Here is a 17,582-nt window from a genome sequence, read left to right on the forward strand (position 1 = left end):
AAAAACAAACAATTCTTGTAACAGCGCCTCCATGCCTGCGGGCTGTGTGAGCCCTTTATAAAGGTAAATAAAATAAAATTAAAATAAATAATGTGGAGGGAAATTGATGATTAAAAAATATGCTCTGGGCCTAAATTGGGTGCCACACTTACACATGACCTTTGATGGTGGTAAAGCCCCATGTCTCCACAGGTGGGGTGGTGGTTATGGGTGTAGAGCCGCAGTGGCTCGAAGGGCTTCAGTGGCAGATTCGTGACTCCTCTGGCCTTTGGAATTGTGCACGGGTTCCCTTGATGGCTGGTGAATATTTTCACTTTAGTCGAAACCAACCACATACACCAAGAATGGGTTAAAATGGCACAGTTTGCAGCACACATTTGTGACAAATTAGGCAGAGGGCCATACAAGGTATAGCCAGAACTGTATGGTAATACATGTCAAGATCCTGTACATGGCAGGTCACCAATAGCACACAGGAGCATTTTACAATACAATCTCATGATAGCTGGGCCCTCACAATATGTCAGCTTTACCCCTTACAACACACTTAATGAGGCCTGTGCCCACAATGTAATCATGCACTGCTACTGTAATGCACACCATTAGGATTCATGTGCCCTCAATATATGCCAACGATTCCACTGTCAAATACGTTCATAATAAAGTGTCCACAATCCAGGCCGGTACTGTCCATGGTAAGAAGGCATTTCATTGCTGACTGTGCCAGTAGTGCCAGTGTAAGAGCGAAGTGATGTTGATTGTGCACAATCCTGGCAATATTGCCGCAGTTGGTAGACAGGATATGCCAACATATGACAGCATTGCCCTGTAAAAATGTCGTCTTGGAACAGCTGGCAAAAGTATGCCAAGATTACCGTTAACAAATGAATAAGCAAAGTTCTGAAGGCACTTTTCTAACCCCACTCAGCCCGTATACACGCATGCTTGTGCCTATTCTCCCACAACATTCAGACTTTTAACGGCTTTTTCCCACATACCGTTTTATGCCGGCCCATGCCTGATCCTTCACTCTTTTCTTTTCGCGCTCTGATAACCCTCGACTGCGCCCAGCAAGAGGAATCTGGAATGACCTTTGTATGGCACATAGGATAAGTGCAGTGCAGGAGTGTCTAAATAGACACCCTCATGGATTCCTATCATAGTTTGGTCCTTGCTCCCCTACTGGCGACAGGGAAGAGAGGCATTGGAGGCCTCTATCTAGGACAGATGGGAGGCCGCTCTTCCCTGCAGGCAGTCGAATTATTCCATGTCATTATTCCTGCAGTATAGCACTGTGCATGACAGAGGTGTGATGTCCTGTGTATAATGGGAGTGTCTGCACCTTAAAGCCCATTATGCATGTAGATTCCCAGTGTGACATTTCAGTAGATTTCAAGTTTAAGGCACCCGGTATACTCCCAGTTTGACTATCACTGTATACTCTCAATTTGACCAAACTGCTGTACACTGGGAAGAAGTCACATTGTGTGAGCCTCCATTAGGGCACATGGAGAGGGGGCTCTAGGAACAAGGGATACTCGCAGTGTGAAGGGAGAAGGTGCATCAGGGATTCCTTCGAAATCCTCCTTCCGTCTCAAGTGGTTGGATTTCCAAATCTGAGAGATCCAGGCTGTGCCACACATGTCGCTAAGCGCGAGGGTAGGTAGTAAGTATGCTCTGCAGTTTGCCACACTGATGCCCTCAGTGCAACAGCAGCCCTTCACCCACCCACCTCCCTGTCTATGTCATGGTCCCCAATTTAACGCAAAGCTGTAGTGGTGGAATAACCAGTCACGGGCATGGATTCAAGGGAAATTTGAGAGTAGATTGACCAATTGGGGCAATTAACCTCCCTATAATGAATAAAAGACTGTGCAAAGAATGCCCCAGACTAAGATACTGCCTCGGTGGCAGATGAAGGCGGAAAGTAGAGAAGATGAGAGATGGTCCCAATCCTGCCGAGAGGTGTATTGCTGACCCGTGCAGGGACCAGGGAGCGAGAGGCTGCGACGCTGCGCGCAAGTCAGGGACAGCCTTCCCGCTAATGAGCACTGGAGTCGCATTGTGTTAACTCATCATGACTCCTTTACTATAAGGAACCTTTATTGTTTGTTGAACGATTTGCTCTTTTAATACCGAGGTGCCCCCCTCCCCCTATAGTGAATAGTGTAGGAGTTCAAGTACGCTTCCTGTGTGATCTGTTGGACCTCGTAGCATAAACCCACTTTATTAAATATAAATATATAAATGATAAAATCCCCATCTAATATGCTCCCAGTAGACGCGCCCAAGCTGCACATTGATAGTCTAACCAGTATATTCCCAGTTTGAAAATGAAATAAAGTGGCCTCCTAGTCTTCATGGTATGTTCCTGTTAGCATTTATTATCACCTTCTTAAGTTGCGTCAGCATGACCTCTTAGGAACAGTTACTTAGGACAGACAGACAGAACAGGCACTGGCACCCATCGCCCAGGCAGGGCTCTCTCTAACTGCCTGGGCTAGGAACTCTCATCACCAACATCCTCTCATCCACACAATAACATTCTACATGACATAACAAGTTTCTGCCAACACTCACAAGCACATTACAACACAAAAGCAAAGTTTAGTCCCAGTAGATGTGGTTCCAGGGCACTCTGAATTTGGTAACGCCAGTATGGTACATTCCCGTCTTGGAAATCACAGTATAGCCCCAGTTTGCACAATCCCAGTACGGGGCTGAAAAATCCCAACTATAAGGGACAGCCATCTTAAAATAAAATAAAACCCTTATCTCTAGACCGGAATTGCAGTGATTGAGATGAAAACATGGCACCCATCCCACTGCCTTTCCACTTTCCTTTGGGAAACAAATGGTACCTACACCAAACTATGGTGATGCCAGCTCTGTTGGAACTTAAAATGGCTTTAACCATATTTGTTCACACTATATATTGTCAAAAATATAGAACATGGCACAACTGTCACTGCTTGTTTATCATTACAAATATTTTGTATCGTGTGAGCGACCATTCAGGTATGGGGGAAACGTTTTGGAATTCAATAATAAGACGTATTAACAGCATGCATGTGGGGTACAATTTAAATGTGGACCTCTCGGTGCAGAAGTACAGAGTAGGAATGGTGCTTACTTGGAGTTGCGGGATAGTATATCACGGAGTGCAGTTAACATAGAATAAGTGAAGGAGCCTAGCAAGAGCAGCAGCACGCTGAATCCATAGTGTTCTTTGACACATGATATGGCATTTATAACGCGCCTGTACACAAGTGTTTCTAGGCGCTACAAGACAAGGATGGGGTTTCCGAGGGAGGACAAAACAAAGATCCTACTGGGCCACATGTCATTCAGATCGCGCAAGTACAGCGAAGTGGAAGGGGAGAAGTGCCGGGGGAAGGAGGAAGGAGCGGATAAGTGCAGGTAACTCAATAACTGCAGCCAGCGAGTGGCTCATAAAGTGCATAGAGAAGGGACTGTAGGGTTGCAGATACAGAGCATAAGTGCTGGGGGATCCTGTAGGCAGTGCGAGGGCAGCTGGACAGGCAGGAGTCTGGGTCTGCTTTCAGAGGGTAGGCAGGTGAACAGTGCATGGTCGGGACATCAGCAGGGGAGAAGAAGAGAGAAAGCCGAAGTGAAAATGAAGGTCTTGAGTTACTTCTGGAACCTCAGGTGGTTTGCTCAAGTTTGAGAGAGGCAGGGAGGCTGTTCTAGAGGGAGGCCCCAGCAGAAGTGAGAGATCTTCCCCCAACTCTCTGCTTGAAAAAGCATCTGACCCTCAGAGAGTTGGAAGTGGATGAGCGGAGAGCTCGAGAAGGGAGATTTTTAGGAAGAGCAAGTTGGAGGTAGTGCGGTCACAGTTCCCAGAAAGCTTTGTGGACGATGCAAAGGGACTTGAACTTGATCCTTGCCACCACAGGGAGCAAGTGAAGGTATTTCAGAGTTGGAGAGATACGTTCCCTGGGCTTAAGGCCAAAGACAAGTCTTGCATTCCTGCTTTAGATACGTTGTAGAGGTCGTAGTGTAGAGGCAGGAAGATTTAGAAAGAGGCTATTGCAGTAGTCCAGCCTAGAGAAGACCAGAGCTCTGGAAACAGTGAGCTTCTGGGGGAAAGTGAGGAAAGGAAGAATACCTCTGAGGAGGTGCAGCTGATAGTTTGACTTCTTAGAGATGTGAGGAGAGATGGAAAGGGTGAAGTTGAAGATGACACCAAGAGGTTCTTAGCGTCACAGGTGGGAGCAGGAAGAGGGCCCAGAGTGGGCGGCCAGAGAGGGAGAGGAAAGGAGTGAGCTGGTGTTCTGATGAGGAGGATCTCAGTCCAACTGGCATTAAGGCAGACGTCATTAGCGGCACACCATGTTGAATTGTGAACAGACAGTCTGGTATGAGAGAAGGGGAAGAGGAGGGGGCTGAGGGTAGCCTGAGGGAGAGCTTGGTATCCCCATAACATTGAAAGTCGGAGCAGAACAAGTAGCAATACTAATATTGTAAGATATTAAGATCGTTCTGTTGGCTCAATCAAGGAGAATAGAATGGGTCTGGGCAAGGGTTAGAAAAAACCTCTTCATGCCAGATTCTGTGACCCATAGTGATGGATGAATGGCACGAGTTCTGCTTCAGTGACCACAAATGAACATTGGAGCATGTGTTCTTCTCTTTTGGCAGTCCGAGTGTGTAATCTAGGCTTTAACCACCCATCCCATCCTGCATTTCATGCTTCCAGCTTTCTAGGCATTCAAGCTTGGAATGAAGGCTTTGGCTGCCTTTTAAAGACTACATCATTCCAAGCTTCCCTTGGGATGTGTACACACTGGCCAAGGAGACACTGACACACTCGCAGGAAGCTCCAGGTGAGCTCCCTAACACACAAACTCTAATAGCATTAGCATACTTATCATCGAACAGTATTGTGTGCTAGGTGACCTAGAGCTCGAGACCACTAACTTGGATGGCCCTCACCTACCACCCAATAGGGCCCTCTTGCGCAGGTGTTAACACTTACATAGAGCCTTGCCTTGGAATGAGACCTCAGCCTGGAAGGTTGAGATTTATTCATTGGCCAGTCGCTGTGATTTTCGGGTGGCTCACAGATGTTAAACTTCATATAGTTAGTACTGGGGGTCTGCGGATTTGGAGTCTGGCAAGGTCCTTATTGACTGGTCTGTAGCCTATGTGCCAGCATGATGGTATTCCTTTCACTCCCTCTTGCCACCGTATTCAAAACATGTTGTCTTCATACCCAGGCATGCCAGCCCCCTACGGTTAGGGTGGGCCCCAAACTGGGTACGTTTCTTCCACTAAAAAGCACATATTTTAGAATGGGAGTTCTCTAATGGGTGTTGACCCACGAAAATGAATAAACTGAGAAAATGGGAGCTTCCGGGTACTGCTTTCATAACTCGCACAATCTGGCTTTGAGGAATTGGTATCTTTCCTGAATCTGCCTTGAGACACCTAGTTCATGCAAACCTGGAAATCTCTCCCCAAGAATCATTGAACTGTGTCACATGGTTGGATGCATTGAGATGCAGGTTCCACAGCCATATAGACCGTGCAGGACAGTGGCTATAATCAAGCCTGATAGACCTCAAGAGAGGTCATTATCGTGGGATAGTACTGCTCCACGATATGACCTAAAACGATGCCACTGGCTAGAAGTTTGGTAAGGGTCCTTATGCCAAGTTACAGTGACTCCTTTCAAGGGCTATAAGACTATTAGCCCATGGAGTTTTGCAACCAAAAAGGAAAGTGTTTTTTGTGGGTGTATTCGGAAGGAGTGACCACATAGAGGTATCTTGTATTGATAATTAAATGAACGTGGAACTAGAAACAATACACTTTTCACATCGACCAGACTGGGACCAGCTCACACTTGTCGGGACCTGTCTTTACAATCCATAGAAGTTGCTGAACCCCACTATCTCCTCGAAACTCTAGATATGGATCACCCCAAAGAGAAAGGAGAAGCAGATAAAATAAAAAAGAACACCGGCTCGTATTCTTTTCCAGATTGAGACCTGCAGATTGTGGAAAGGAATAAGAAGAGAAGAGTAATACAATTCTCCATCCTTGTCACAAAAACATATTTCCACTATTCTCTCCCCTTTCTCCCTCAATTTTCCCAACGTTACCTGCTACTCCTCTGCTGATACTGAGAGGAGAACATTCAGTCTGACAATAAATGAGTGATAACCATAGAATTCTTGGTCTCCTAGTCGGATTCTCAGAAATCTTTCCTTAAATTCATTTCTCTTTTTAGTGTTCTTCGTTTAACAATTTTAAGTATTCTGTTGCTTAACATCTAAATGAACTGCCATTCAACTATGAACTATTTACAGGCCCTTTAGGGCTACTTCTAATGCAATGTTCCCAGGAAGGCTTTTTAGCGCGTGGCAATAAGACACCCTTCTGCACCGAATTTGAATCAGTAAACACTGATGCACCTCGTCAGAAGGATTATTAGCCGTCCGCTGGCACGTGCATTACAAGGCCCTCTCGCGCACCCCCTGATCCCAAGCAATATGTGCCGCTGCTCATGAGTAGTGAAGAAAAAACAACTGCCGAAGATGGCGGCACCCTCGCTTGTAACGTGATACTCAAACTCTGTCAAAGTTTCTTACTTTAAGCACACAGTGTTAACCCACTTAATATGTTTTTGAACTCAAAGGTATGAATTACTTTTCTTAAACAGTTGTCTCAATAATTGTCAGTAACAGTTCTCTGAATCAATTTTGAGCTCAGTTTTGATATCTTGAGACTTCAATACACAGATCTAATTCCAACCAGTACAACGTTTTGAATTGTTATTAATATATTGTGTAGTATATTTACATCTATTTACAACTACGCCTCAACATGTATACACACGTGTGTCAAAATTAGTTTAATCAGTTATTTTTTGCTTATGAACGCTGCGCTCCCACCGTAAACTCGTAGTTTTCCTTGTTTTTCTTAATCTCCAAAATCTATGGGCCTCATTCCGACCCTGGCGGTAATGGGTTAACGGCGCCGGTAAGTGTGTCGGTGCCGTTCTCCAGCATGGGGTCTGGCATGGATTCACATGCTCATGAATATTCCCCGTCGTCAGGCTGGGAATCCTCGGTAAAGAAAAAACCAGTATCAGTTTCGTTTCTGATCTGTCTTTCGTAGTAATAACCAATCATTGGTCTCTGCGTCATAATGACCACAGCCAATGACTGCCCTCTACCTAAGCACCGCCTCTGGCAGCCATCTTCAGATTTTTACCGCACGTTCATGTGTTCGGATCCTCGTGCTATTGCTCTCGAGCGTTAGTGCTAATTTTTCATGTTTTTTCTCAAAAACTCCGTTTTTTTCGGTCAAAAGAGCCTCAAGCTCCACCGACTCTCCATCCGATCAACGGGGACCCATGTCGGATTCGTCTGCGCCCCTCAAGGGTGAAGATTTCGTCGAGCTACGTTTTGGAGGACTCCAGAAGCTTCTCAGGCCCGGACATGGCCCAGGAGAAGGGAAGCTCGACGCCCGGAAAGCTGTTCAGCCCGGAAAGCTGTTCAGGGTCTGCCCTGGATGCCAGCTGCAGAACGTCTTTAAGGAGGACGAACACTCCTTTTGTCTCTACTGCTTACATGAGGACAAGACGCACGTGGAGAAGGACTGTGCGTTTTGCGGCAAAATGTCGGAGCGGACCATGAAGGATCGCCACCAATGCCTCGCCAACTGGCTGGAAGGGAAGAGCCCGTCAGGCGAGAAGAAGAGGAAGAAATCCGAGCAGTCTTCTAAGACCTTTGAGGACGCCCCGGCGACGGGGGTCCAACACAAGGCCAAGCACCGCGAGTCCGCTGGCACTGGGAGCGCCGAACGGTCGGGCTCTATGGGCGCCAGGCAGGGCGCACCCTCCCCGGCACCTTCAGCCACGAGCCAACGCTCTGGGTCGGGTAAGAGGAAGGGCGAGCACCCGGCGAAGCTCCTGGAGAGGCCCCGGTCTTGCTCGAAGGCCCCATCGGAGGGGGAGCGAGGCAGTGTCCCCCCCTCAAGGATAAGGCGGTGAGCGCACCTAAGGTGGTGAAGGCCTTAATCCATCCGGTCAAGCCCTCTATCGATACTGTCGCGGCGGCCCTGGCTCAGCCTGTGGAGGCTTCACTAGTGGTGGCGACCTCGGGGCTCAGAGTCTCTCTGCCACCTCGGAGGGAGTCCTCTTTTGTGCCCAGCGATAGGACCCCTGTGAAATCCCCGGCGGCGAAGAAAAAGGGGGGGCAGGGCGTCGTCGTAGATTCGGCCTCAGAGGAAGAGCTGATCGAGGTCTTAAGCCACGGCCTGGGCGTGGATGAAGACCGGCCCGTCGGGATGGATCCCGACGCAGGTGACGACGACAGCGTCGAGGGTGACGACGGGGCCCCTGATCGCCCGTCGGATTCCCCTCTGCCAGCGCCGCAAGACAACTCGGCGGCCATTTTGTTGGCTATACAGTCCTTATGCTCAGAGATAAGGACGAGACTACTGTTGCCGACGGAGGAACCTCTCCCGTCGGGGGATCCTGAACCGGGACCTTCGGGTGTTCCCCCGCCCAAGAAGAGAAGGATTCACCCTCCACCTCCTTTTCAGCCATCGCGACCCGTCCAGCCCTCCTCCCTGTCCACCCGAGGGGATGATACGGGGACTGACACGGCAGCGACGGGTACGGACGACGAGGTATACGACGAGGATCTCCCGTCGTCACCTCCCACCAGGGCTTCTCCGCCCGACGAGATTGGATCGTTCCACTCCATGATCGCCAGGGCATCCGAGCTTTTCCAGCTCTGCCCTGAGGAGAAGAAAAAGGAAGGATTCCTTTATCAACGGCGCGAGGCCAAGAGGAAGACGGTCCTCGCGGTGCCTCTACTGGACGACATTAAGGGATGAGGGCCTCGCCCTCCTCAAGAACTCTTCCACGACGCCAGCTAGAAGAGACCGGTACGAGAAGAAGTACCGGGTCCCGGACGCGTCCCCCCTGTGCCTCCGGGCGCAGCCTACCCCGGACTCCGTCGTCTCCGCGGCGGCCAGGAAGAAAGCGGGGGGGGGGTGCAGCCTCCACATCGACTTCCCCACCGGACGGCGAGGGAAAGAAATTGGACGCGATGGGACGCAGGGTCATCTCGTCGGCAGCGACGACGATTAAAGCGGCCAACGCCTTGGCTATCGTGGCCCGCTACGACAGGGAGCTATGGTACAGACTGGCTCCCCTGCTGGACTTCCTACCGGACAACAAGAGGGCGGATTCCCTGGAGATCCTACAGGAAGGTGAGGTGGCGTCGGACCACGCCATCACTATTGCGACGGACATCGCCGACACTGGGTTTCGCCAGTTGGGCAACGGCGTGTGCCTTAGGCGGCGTGGATGGCTCAAGGCTACGGACTTCCGTCAAGACGTACAGACCAGAGTCCTGGACATGCCGTTCGATGGGAACAACCTGTTTGGGAAAACAGTGGACTATTCCCTCCAGGCCATTAAAGCGGACACTGAGACGGACCTGCCCTTGGGGTTCTGCAACGACGGATGCCCTTTCGGAGCAGCGGAGGCAAGGGCGCCTCCAAAGGTTCCGGCGGCGGTTTCTCCACCTACCGTCAAGCGGCCCGCTCGTCGTCTCAGGAGGCCTACAGAGGACGAGGCAAGTCTGGCGGACCCCGCCGTCGTCGCCAAGGAGGTCAAGGCGGCAAAGCCTCATCGAAACAGGATTGAACCGGCCATGGGGTCGGGCCCCCACCGAAGCACCCTGGTGGGAGGCCGGCTGGCGGGCTTTGTCAGCGTGTGGGAGTCCATCTCCACCGACCATTGGGTGCTGGACGCCTTAGCCCGGGGCCACGCGCTCGAGTTTCAAAGAAGGTGCCTGCGCGTCCCCCCCGTGGCCAGGAAAGAGCTTCACGTCCCTCAGCTTCTCCTGGAAGTAAAGGCGTTGCTCGGGAAGGGCGCCATCGAACTCGTCCCAAAGAGGCTTCGGGGCTCCGTAGTTTACTCGAGATACTTCCTCGTGAAGAAGAAGACGGGAGGATGGCGCCCCATCCTAGACCTGCGACGTCTGAACAAGTTCATCAAGGCGCAGAAGTTCCGGATGGTCACCCTCCAGCACGTCCTGGGTCAGCTGGAGGAAGGAGACTTCCTGTCGTCGTTGGATTTGGAGGATGCCTACTTCCATATTCCCATCCTAAGGGGGCACCGAAAATTCCTCAGGTTTGTGGTCCAAGGGCGTCACTACCAGTTCAAAGCCCTCCCCTTCGGACTACTGTCGGCACCCAGGGTATTTACCAAGTGCCTTGCACCGGTGGCGGCGCAGCTGCGCCGCGAGGGGATCCACGTCTACCCCTACCTGGACGACTGGCTCATCCGAGCCAAGACGAGGGAGCTCGCCGTGGAGCACACGGCAAGGACCATCCAATTTCTCACGGACCTGGGATTCTCCGTGAATTACGCCAAGTCCCACCTGGTACCCGCGCAAAACGCACTGTTTCTGGGAGCGAAGCTCGACACAGTGTCCCTTCTGGCCTCCCCGTCGGAGGAAAGGACCAGGTCCATCCTGGGCAAGGTACAGCGGATGTTGGTTTCCGACGCGGCCAAGGTGAGGTCCATCAAGTCCCTCCTCGGAATGATGTCTTCTTGCATCTACCTCATTCCCATGTGCAGGCTCCGGATGCGCCCGTTGCAGGAGTTCCTGGACGCGCGCTGGATCCAAACGACGGGCGGCTTCGAGGAGAGGATCACACTCGACGAGAGTTTCCGCCGAGCGGTGAGGTGGTGGGGCACCCACGCGCATCTGACGGCGGGCATGGACTTCCAGACCCCAGACCACCAGGAGACAGTGACCACGGATGCCTCCCTGGAAGGGTGGGGAGCGCACACCGAAAATCTGCACGCGAGAGGCCTCTGGCTCCCGACGGAGAAGTCCCTCCATATCAACGTCCTGGAGCTCCGTGCAGTGTTCTGGGCCCTCAGGTCCTTCCTTCCGTCCCTCAAGGGCAAGGTGGTGAGGAGCTTCACCTACAACACCACCACCATGTTTTACATCAGGAAACAGGGCGGAACCAGGTCCCCAGCACTGTCCAAGGAGGCGCAGGACCTGTGGCATTGGGCCGTCGCCCAAAGGATGTTTCTGGTGCCGTTTCATCTGGCAGGGATAAAAAACACCATCGCCGACTCACTCAGCAGGGAGCTGCGCTCGTGCCACGAGTGGGAACTACGGCAGGATCTAGTGGATCGCCTCTTCCGACGGTGGGGCACACCCCAGATCGACCTGTTCGCGACGGCGACGAACTCCAAGTGCCGGAGGTTCGCCAGCAGGTTTCCCCAGGCGAGGAGCATAGGCGATGCTTTCTCGTTCCCCTGGGAGGGCCTGTTCCTCTACGCGTTCCCTCCTTTGCCACTGCTAATCCGGCTCGTCAACCAGCTCAAGAGGTCACGGTGCAGGATGATCCTCGTCGCACCTGCGTGGCCGAGGCAGATATGGTTCCCGGACCTTCTGGACTTATCAGGGTCCCCGCCAATCAGGCTGCTGGTGGACGCGGATCTACTCTCCAGGGAAGGAGGCGCCATCCTCCACCACGACCCGAAATCGCTGAACTTGCAGGCCTGGCTCCTGCAGCGCTAGAGTTTGGAGGATACGACATACCGGCCGACTGCAGAGAGGTTCTTGCAAAGGCCAGGGCGTCCTCGACTCTTAAATGCTACGGGCACAAATGGAAGAGGTTCTCTGTCTGGTGCCACGCACAGAAGATTAACCCTCTACGGATTACGGCCCCCCAGGTACTGCCGTACCTGCTGACACTGGCCAAAGCTGGACTGGCACACGCGTCCATCAAGATTCATCTTGCTGCGATGTCCCGATACACCAGGACCACGGGCCGAACGTCCTTGTGGTCTCATCGTCTGGTGAAAGAGTTTATGAAGGGACTGTTCAGATCGTGGGAGCTCAACGTGGTGCTGACCAAGCTCATGGGACCTCCGTTCGAGCCTCTGCACTCGGCCCGTTGAAGTTTCTGTCGTGGAAAACAGCGTTTCTTGTGGCCATCACCTCCGCACGACGGGTGGGAGAGATCCAGGCCCTTTCCTGCAAGGCCCCGTACTTGACTTTTCACGACACGAGGGTAGTGCTCAGGACGCACCCCTCCTTCATGCCCAAGGTACCGTCGGACTTCCATCTCAACGAACCCTTGGTGTTGCCTGTGTTCTTCCCGTCGCCTTCGTCGCCGGCTGAGAGGACTTTGCACTCGCTGGATGTGGCTAGAGCGCTGAAGTTCTACGTGGACCGCACGAAGTGTTTTTGGAAGACGTCACAACTCTTTGTGAATTTTGGACCTGTCAATCAGGGGAAGGCTCTCTCGAAGGCTTCCATTTCCAGATGGCTCTCCGGCTGTATCATGTACTGTCATCGGTTGGCAAACCGACCGCTGCCTGGCCGTCCGAGAGCCCATTCCATCAGAGCGATCGCAGCTACCACGGCGTTCCTTTCTAGTGTGCCCCTGCTGGACATATGCAGGGCTGCTACGTGGAGGTCGACGCACACCTTCACGAAATTCTACTGCGTCGATCGGGATTCCAGGGAGGAGTCCAGGGTCGGCCAAGCAGTGCTGCGCAACCTGTTCACCTGAGGTGAGCCTGGTGAGGAGGTAAGATGCTTAATGTAGAGTTTGATGTAAGGCTTAATGTTGAGCCTTTGCCACCTCCCGTGGTTGTGCATGTGTGTACTGCTATGTATTCTTTATTCATGAGCATGTGAATCCATGCCAGACCCCATGCTGGAGAAGGAACAAGTTACTTACCTGTAACTGTTGTTCTCCAGCATGGGTCTGGGATGGATTCACATGCGAACCCTCCCGCCTACCCCTCTGCGGCTCTTCACTTGGTCATACTGCCACTTCACGTGCTTCCAAATCTGAAGATGGCTGCCAGAGGCGGTGCTTAGGTAGAGGGCAGTCATTGGCTGTGGTCAGTATGACGCAGAGACCAGTGATTGGTTATTACTACGAAAGACAGATCAGAAACGAAACTGATACTGGTTTTTTCTTTACCGAGGATTCCCAGCCTGACGACGGGGAATATTCATGAGCATGTGAATCCATGCCAGACCCATGCTGGAGAACAACAGTTACAGGTAAGTAACTTGTTCCTTAACCCCTTACCGCCGCATTATGAGGTTCTTTAGCGGGTCCCGCTAAGGGCAGCTGGTTTTACCAGGCGCCCTTAGTGGGAGCCGCTAAAGGACAAGGGAGCTAATAACGGGCCTGTTATTAACGGCCCGTTATTTTTCCCTCCCCATTCCCATTGAGCCCTGTGGGGGCTCGAATGGGAATGGGGATGGGTATTTTGAATGAGGAATTACTGGGTCCTCCAAGGTTGGAATGGCCTGGTAATTCCTCATTCAAGGAACCCGGACCCGAGTTTGGAGGCAGCCATGCCGCAAATAGCGGCATGGCTGCCTCCAAACTCGTAATGAGGCCCTATTTCTTCATAAATTCTGGTTCTTGGCCTATGTATGTAGTTAGTTTCCATAAACTGGTCATGCTGATCTAAAGCTTCTAATGAAATGGCAGTTGTGGAACAATCTAGCAGAGAATTCCAAATGAAGCCGGTTCATGAACTCTCCCCTCATCTTGGCTTGGGCTCCCCTGGAACTCCTGCATCTTTAGTTACGGAAAATAACAAAAGTGCCCCCACCTAAAACTTCCATCAGTAAATTCAGTTCCTCCTCCCAGAAAATCATCTCCCTACCTTGTATACAATCACTGCCTGTCTGCCAGACCTGACCACCCACAATTTAGAAACCTGACCCAGCCAACGGGAAACTACTCCATTTGTTGCTCTTCATTAAAGTTCAGATGAAGTAGCCCCTTGGCCAAGCAGACGGTCTTGGCAGCTGACGGTCTTGGCAGCAGAACATGAGGCCTGAGCTTCTTCCTTCACCATGACAACAAGCTGAATAAACGCTTCGAAGTGATTGTAAAGCAAACTACTTTACCCAAACAGATGTATACATAATATTGACTAATCTTCGAGCAAACACAGTAACCAGAATGTCTCTTTCCTCTGGTAACATTCCCTAGCAGAGTCACAGTGCATGGTGTTACAACACTGATAAAGTAGGGTTCTAAATTTAACAGCTTCCTTAAAACCCCATCCCAAGTTTAAGTCGACGTAAACTCTGCACCAGACAGAATGCAGGGCGTGAACCCCTCGCTTTGCCATTAAAGTCGCCCCCCTTTCGTGTAGTAAGTACTTTTGTTTGAGAAACACGTGTGTAATTAATATCTCAACTTTTGTTTTTCAGACCTGTGCCCATCACTGCCCTCCTCGGAAAGGTAAGCCAGACCTTGGTAGTTTTGCATACTATTCTTAATGACTTCAGTAAAGTTGTGAATTTTCTTTCTTGTTTCTTCCAACAATTCCACTGCTACTATCCCATGCAAGTACAGGCACCCTAGTCTGCAGCTTTATGCAGATCTGCTAACAACCCAAAACCAATGCCATATTCCCCCAAACGGAACTCCCCCCAACCCCCTTTTTGGAATTTAATATCATATCTGAGAGATTCTTCGGAATTTAATATCATATCTGAGAGTCTTTGCTAGTGCCATTTGTCCTGGGGTCTTTACGTAGCTTTAAGAGTGGGTCACCTCAGTTGGCATCGTGTTTGGGTGTGATTTCTTTTTCTTCTGATCCTGGGTTTTGCATTCCTGGTTTATGTACAGCTTGTGACATCTTCCCTTTGCCCCCTGTCATGTGCTCCTCAGTGAAATTCGGCACTCCTCTTCTAAGGCATTGTGAATGTTCAGAAACCACAGTCCATAAAGTTAAACGTACATTCTTGTCAGTACTGCTTTCCAGGAGCAGGCCCATCTCCTTCTAAAACATTGAGGTCATGAGCAGAGGGTTGCTTCTCCGAATCATGCTACCTGGTCATGCATCTAGCCACACTGTATAGAATGAGGAGCACGTCTGAAGTTCTAACCTGCTTCTGGTGATCGGCTTTGCGAAGCAGGATCTCTTGCCTTCTACAATTCTAGTCCCATTGCTAACACCTTTCCGCTCTGTTTCTGCAGTGGTTCTCCGTTCATTAAGAAGGTGTTTGACCAGGGCCTCACCGTGGAACTGTGCGGGACGGCAGGTAAGTTCCTCTGGTGATCTTCAGTGTTGACTATGTTGTCGTGGATGGCTCTCAGGTGCCCTCAAAGATCTTTAGAAAAGTCATTTGGAAAGGATTTGGCGGGTCTGTTGGGACACCTAAGACTGGGGTGCCTTCTGCAGCACAGAGAGTGTCAATGCCTGCACCCCTTGGAGAATTGAACCAGCCTGTCTTCATGCTTTGTGTAGCAAAGTAAAATCATAACATATTCTTCAAAAGTCAATTGGACAGAATATTGTCAGTACCAGTACAGACGGCGCCACCTGAAGCGGTGTGTGCAGTTAACTCACTGCAAGAAGCAGAGAAAACATGTCATGTGCTGCTTCCAGGTGCCACCAAAGACATTGGGCCTCATTACGAGGTGGGCGGTAATCCTTTACCACCCTATTCCGAGGTCCCTTAGCGGGTCCCTTCCTCAACGCCTGGTTTTACCAGGCATTATGGAAGGGACCCGTTAAGGGGCTTCAGAGCTAATAACGGACCCGCTATTAGCAGGACCGTTATTAGCTCCATCCCCATTCCCATTGAGCCCTATGGGGGCTCGAATGGGAATGGGGAATGGTTCCCGGAATGAAGACTTACCGGGTCCTCCAAGGTCGGAATGACCCGGTAAGTCCCTATTCCGAGAACACGGACCAGGAATGCGGTAAGGGGGTAGCCATGGCGCTAATAGCGCCATGGCTACCTCCTACCTCGTAATGACGCCCATTGTCAGAACCGCTGGGTCCGCCATCTGTTGGCCAGGCAGTGCATAGCCTTTATCATTGTGGGACCACACAGCATCTGAATGTGAGAACTGTCAAATCAAGCTGGTGTACCAGCAGGGGGTAGATTTGTCCTGCACAATCACCTTCTCCAGAAAAGTGAGCACAGCAACATCCATATACTTTTGATGGAACGGGGTGGCATAGTCTGGCCCCAACCAGTATCTGCCCACCATCTGCAGCATTGTGGCAGCACAGCAGTTGTACATTTACAAAAAAGGTAGCAGGCGCCCCTCTCTAGAAAGAACATGGCATGATAACCTGTTCTGTGTTTTTTCCCACGTTGAGAGTCAGCAGCCATCGCTTTTTGCTCACTGTACTTTGCACAAAGGAGTAATTGCCATTTGCATATCAGTCTTTGTCCCGCCCACAAGAGCAGTCCAGCACCGAAATGCCGGGCTAACCTCCTTTGAACAAGAGTACCAACACTAACATTTTAGCAAGCAAGCCTTCATTTCACAGCGCTTTCTCCTCACTTTGCTTCCTTGTCTGTCTGCAGGGTGTCCACCCAATAGGCTAGTCCTTTGCTTCATGAGGGAAACATACATTGTAATGTTAGGCATTCCTAATGGCTCAATGATGCGTGATGTGAATGCAGGTAAACATAACTTGATATTGTGTTAAACACCTATTGTAAAGAATGATGTTTTCAGTTGTACACTCCAGACGTCAAAGCTTCAAACTCAAACCACAGGCTCTTTAACGTGGTAGATTGTATGCACCTCTATATTCTTACATTTTTTGTTTTTGTTTTTTTGGTTAAGGTCTAACACCACCAACCACGCCACCCTATAAACCTGCTGAAGATGACCTGTTCAAGCCTGACATTGACTGCTTACCTGTGAAGGCAGAGGCTCCCACCAGTCCTTTCCCTGCTGGTGAGGGTACAGTAATCCCTTCTGATGTGTCTGGTAAACCCTGCAGGAAACAGCCAGAAAGGACAGAGCTGTTTGCCCATTTGAGCCGCATGACAGGACGGTCTCACCTGAGTGAACACCAAGGTACCAAAAGGCCGCTTTCCCGTTCTTTTGGGGACCACGATTACTGCCAGGTCCTGCGGCCCGACGCCTGGGTACAGAGGAAGGTTCTCAAGTCCTGGGAGTCACAAAGCCAACTGGGGGGCAGACATCGGGTAGTAGAATCGGCACCACTAAATCATGGTATTTCCATGCACAGTAATAGTGGCAGAAACCTGGCAGCGTCACCCGTGGAGAGTGGCAAAGAACTAAGAGACCTTGAGATCCGTGCCAGCCTCACCAAGCACTTTGGCTTTCTGGAACAGGCTCTAGAGGATGTTGATGGAACACCCTGCTTGAGTCCAAGTGAGGACACCGTCTTTGAGGATAGTGGCAGCGAGAGTAGTGGCTCCCAAGCAGAGGATGTTCATCACTACATCTCTTCCCAGTCCAAGCACTGCCAGCAGAGAAGCCCTTCGCGCCAACGCAGCCTGTCTGGCTCCAGCACCTCTTACTGCAGGTCCAGGTCGCCAGCCAACCGGCGAAATTTCAGGTAGCCTTTAAGAAATGTTACTTTAAAAATGTGTGTGTGGGGGGGGGGGGTTTAGTCCTAACTCTTGGATTCACGAATGGCTATAACCAAATGGAAAATACCTTGATTCTACATAGAAAGATAAAATAATTATTGAAATAACAGGATAAAACGCTTGAATGCTAATAAATTTGTAAGATAATAATGT

General features: G+C 50.7%; 1 protein-coding gene across 2 annotated transcripts in view; it reads left to right on the forward strand.

Annotated features, from left to right (window-relative positions):
• The window catches only part of PPARGC1B (PPARG coactivator 1 beta), a 203,063-nt gene that overhangs the window by 157,088 nt on the left and 28,393 nt on the right, over positions 1 to 17,582 (forward strand). For both annotated transcript variants that reach the window (XM_069651407.1, XM_069651408.1), the window contains exons 6-8: positions 14,268 to 14,298; positions 15,040 to 15,104; positions 16,651 to 17,395. In XM_069651407.1, the coding sequence (XP_069507508.1) occupies positions 14,268 to 14,298; positions 15,040 to 15,104; positions 16,651 to 17,395 (841 nt within the window). The remainder of the gene's footprint in view (positions 1 to 14,267; positions 14,299 to 15,039; positions 15,105 to 16,650; positions 17,396 to 17,582) is intronic.

This window comes from Ambystoma mexicanum, chromosome 3p (genome assembly GCF_040938575.1).
Source record: "Ambystoma mexicanum isolate Mex_15411 chromosome 3p, UKY_AmexF1_1, whole genome shotgun sequence".
In the NCBI taxonomy this organism is placed as follows: Eukaryota; Metazoa; Chordata; class Amphibia; order Caudata; family Ambystomatidae; genus Ambystoma; species Ambystoma mexicanum.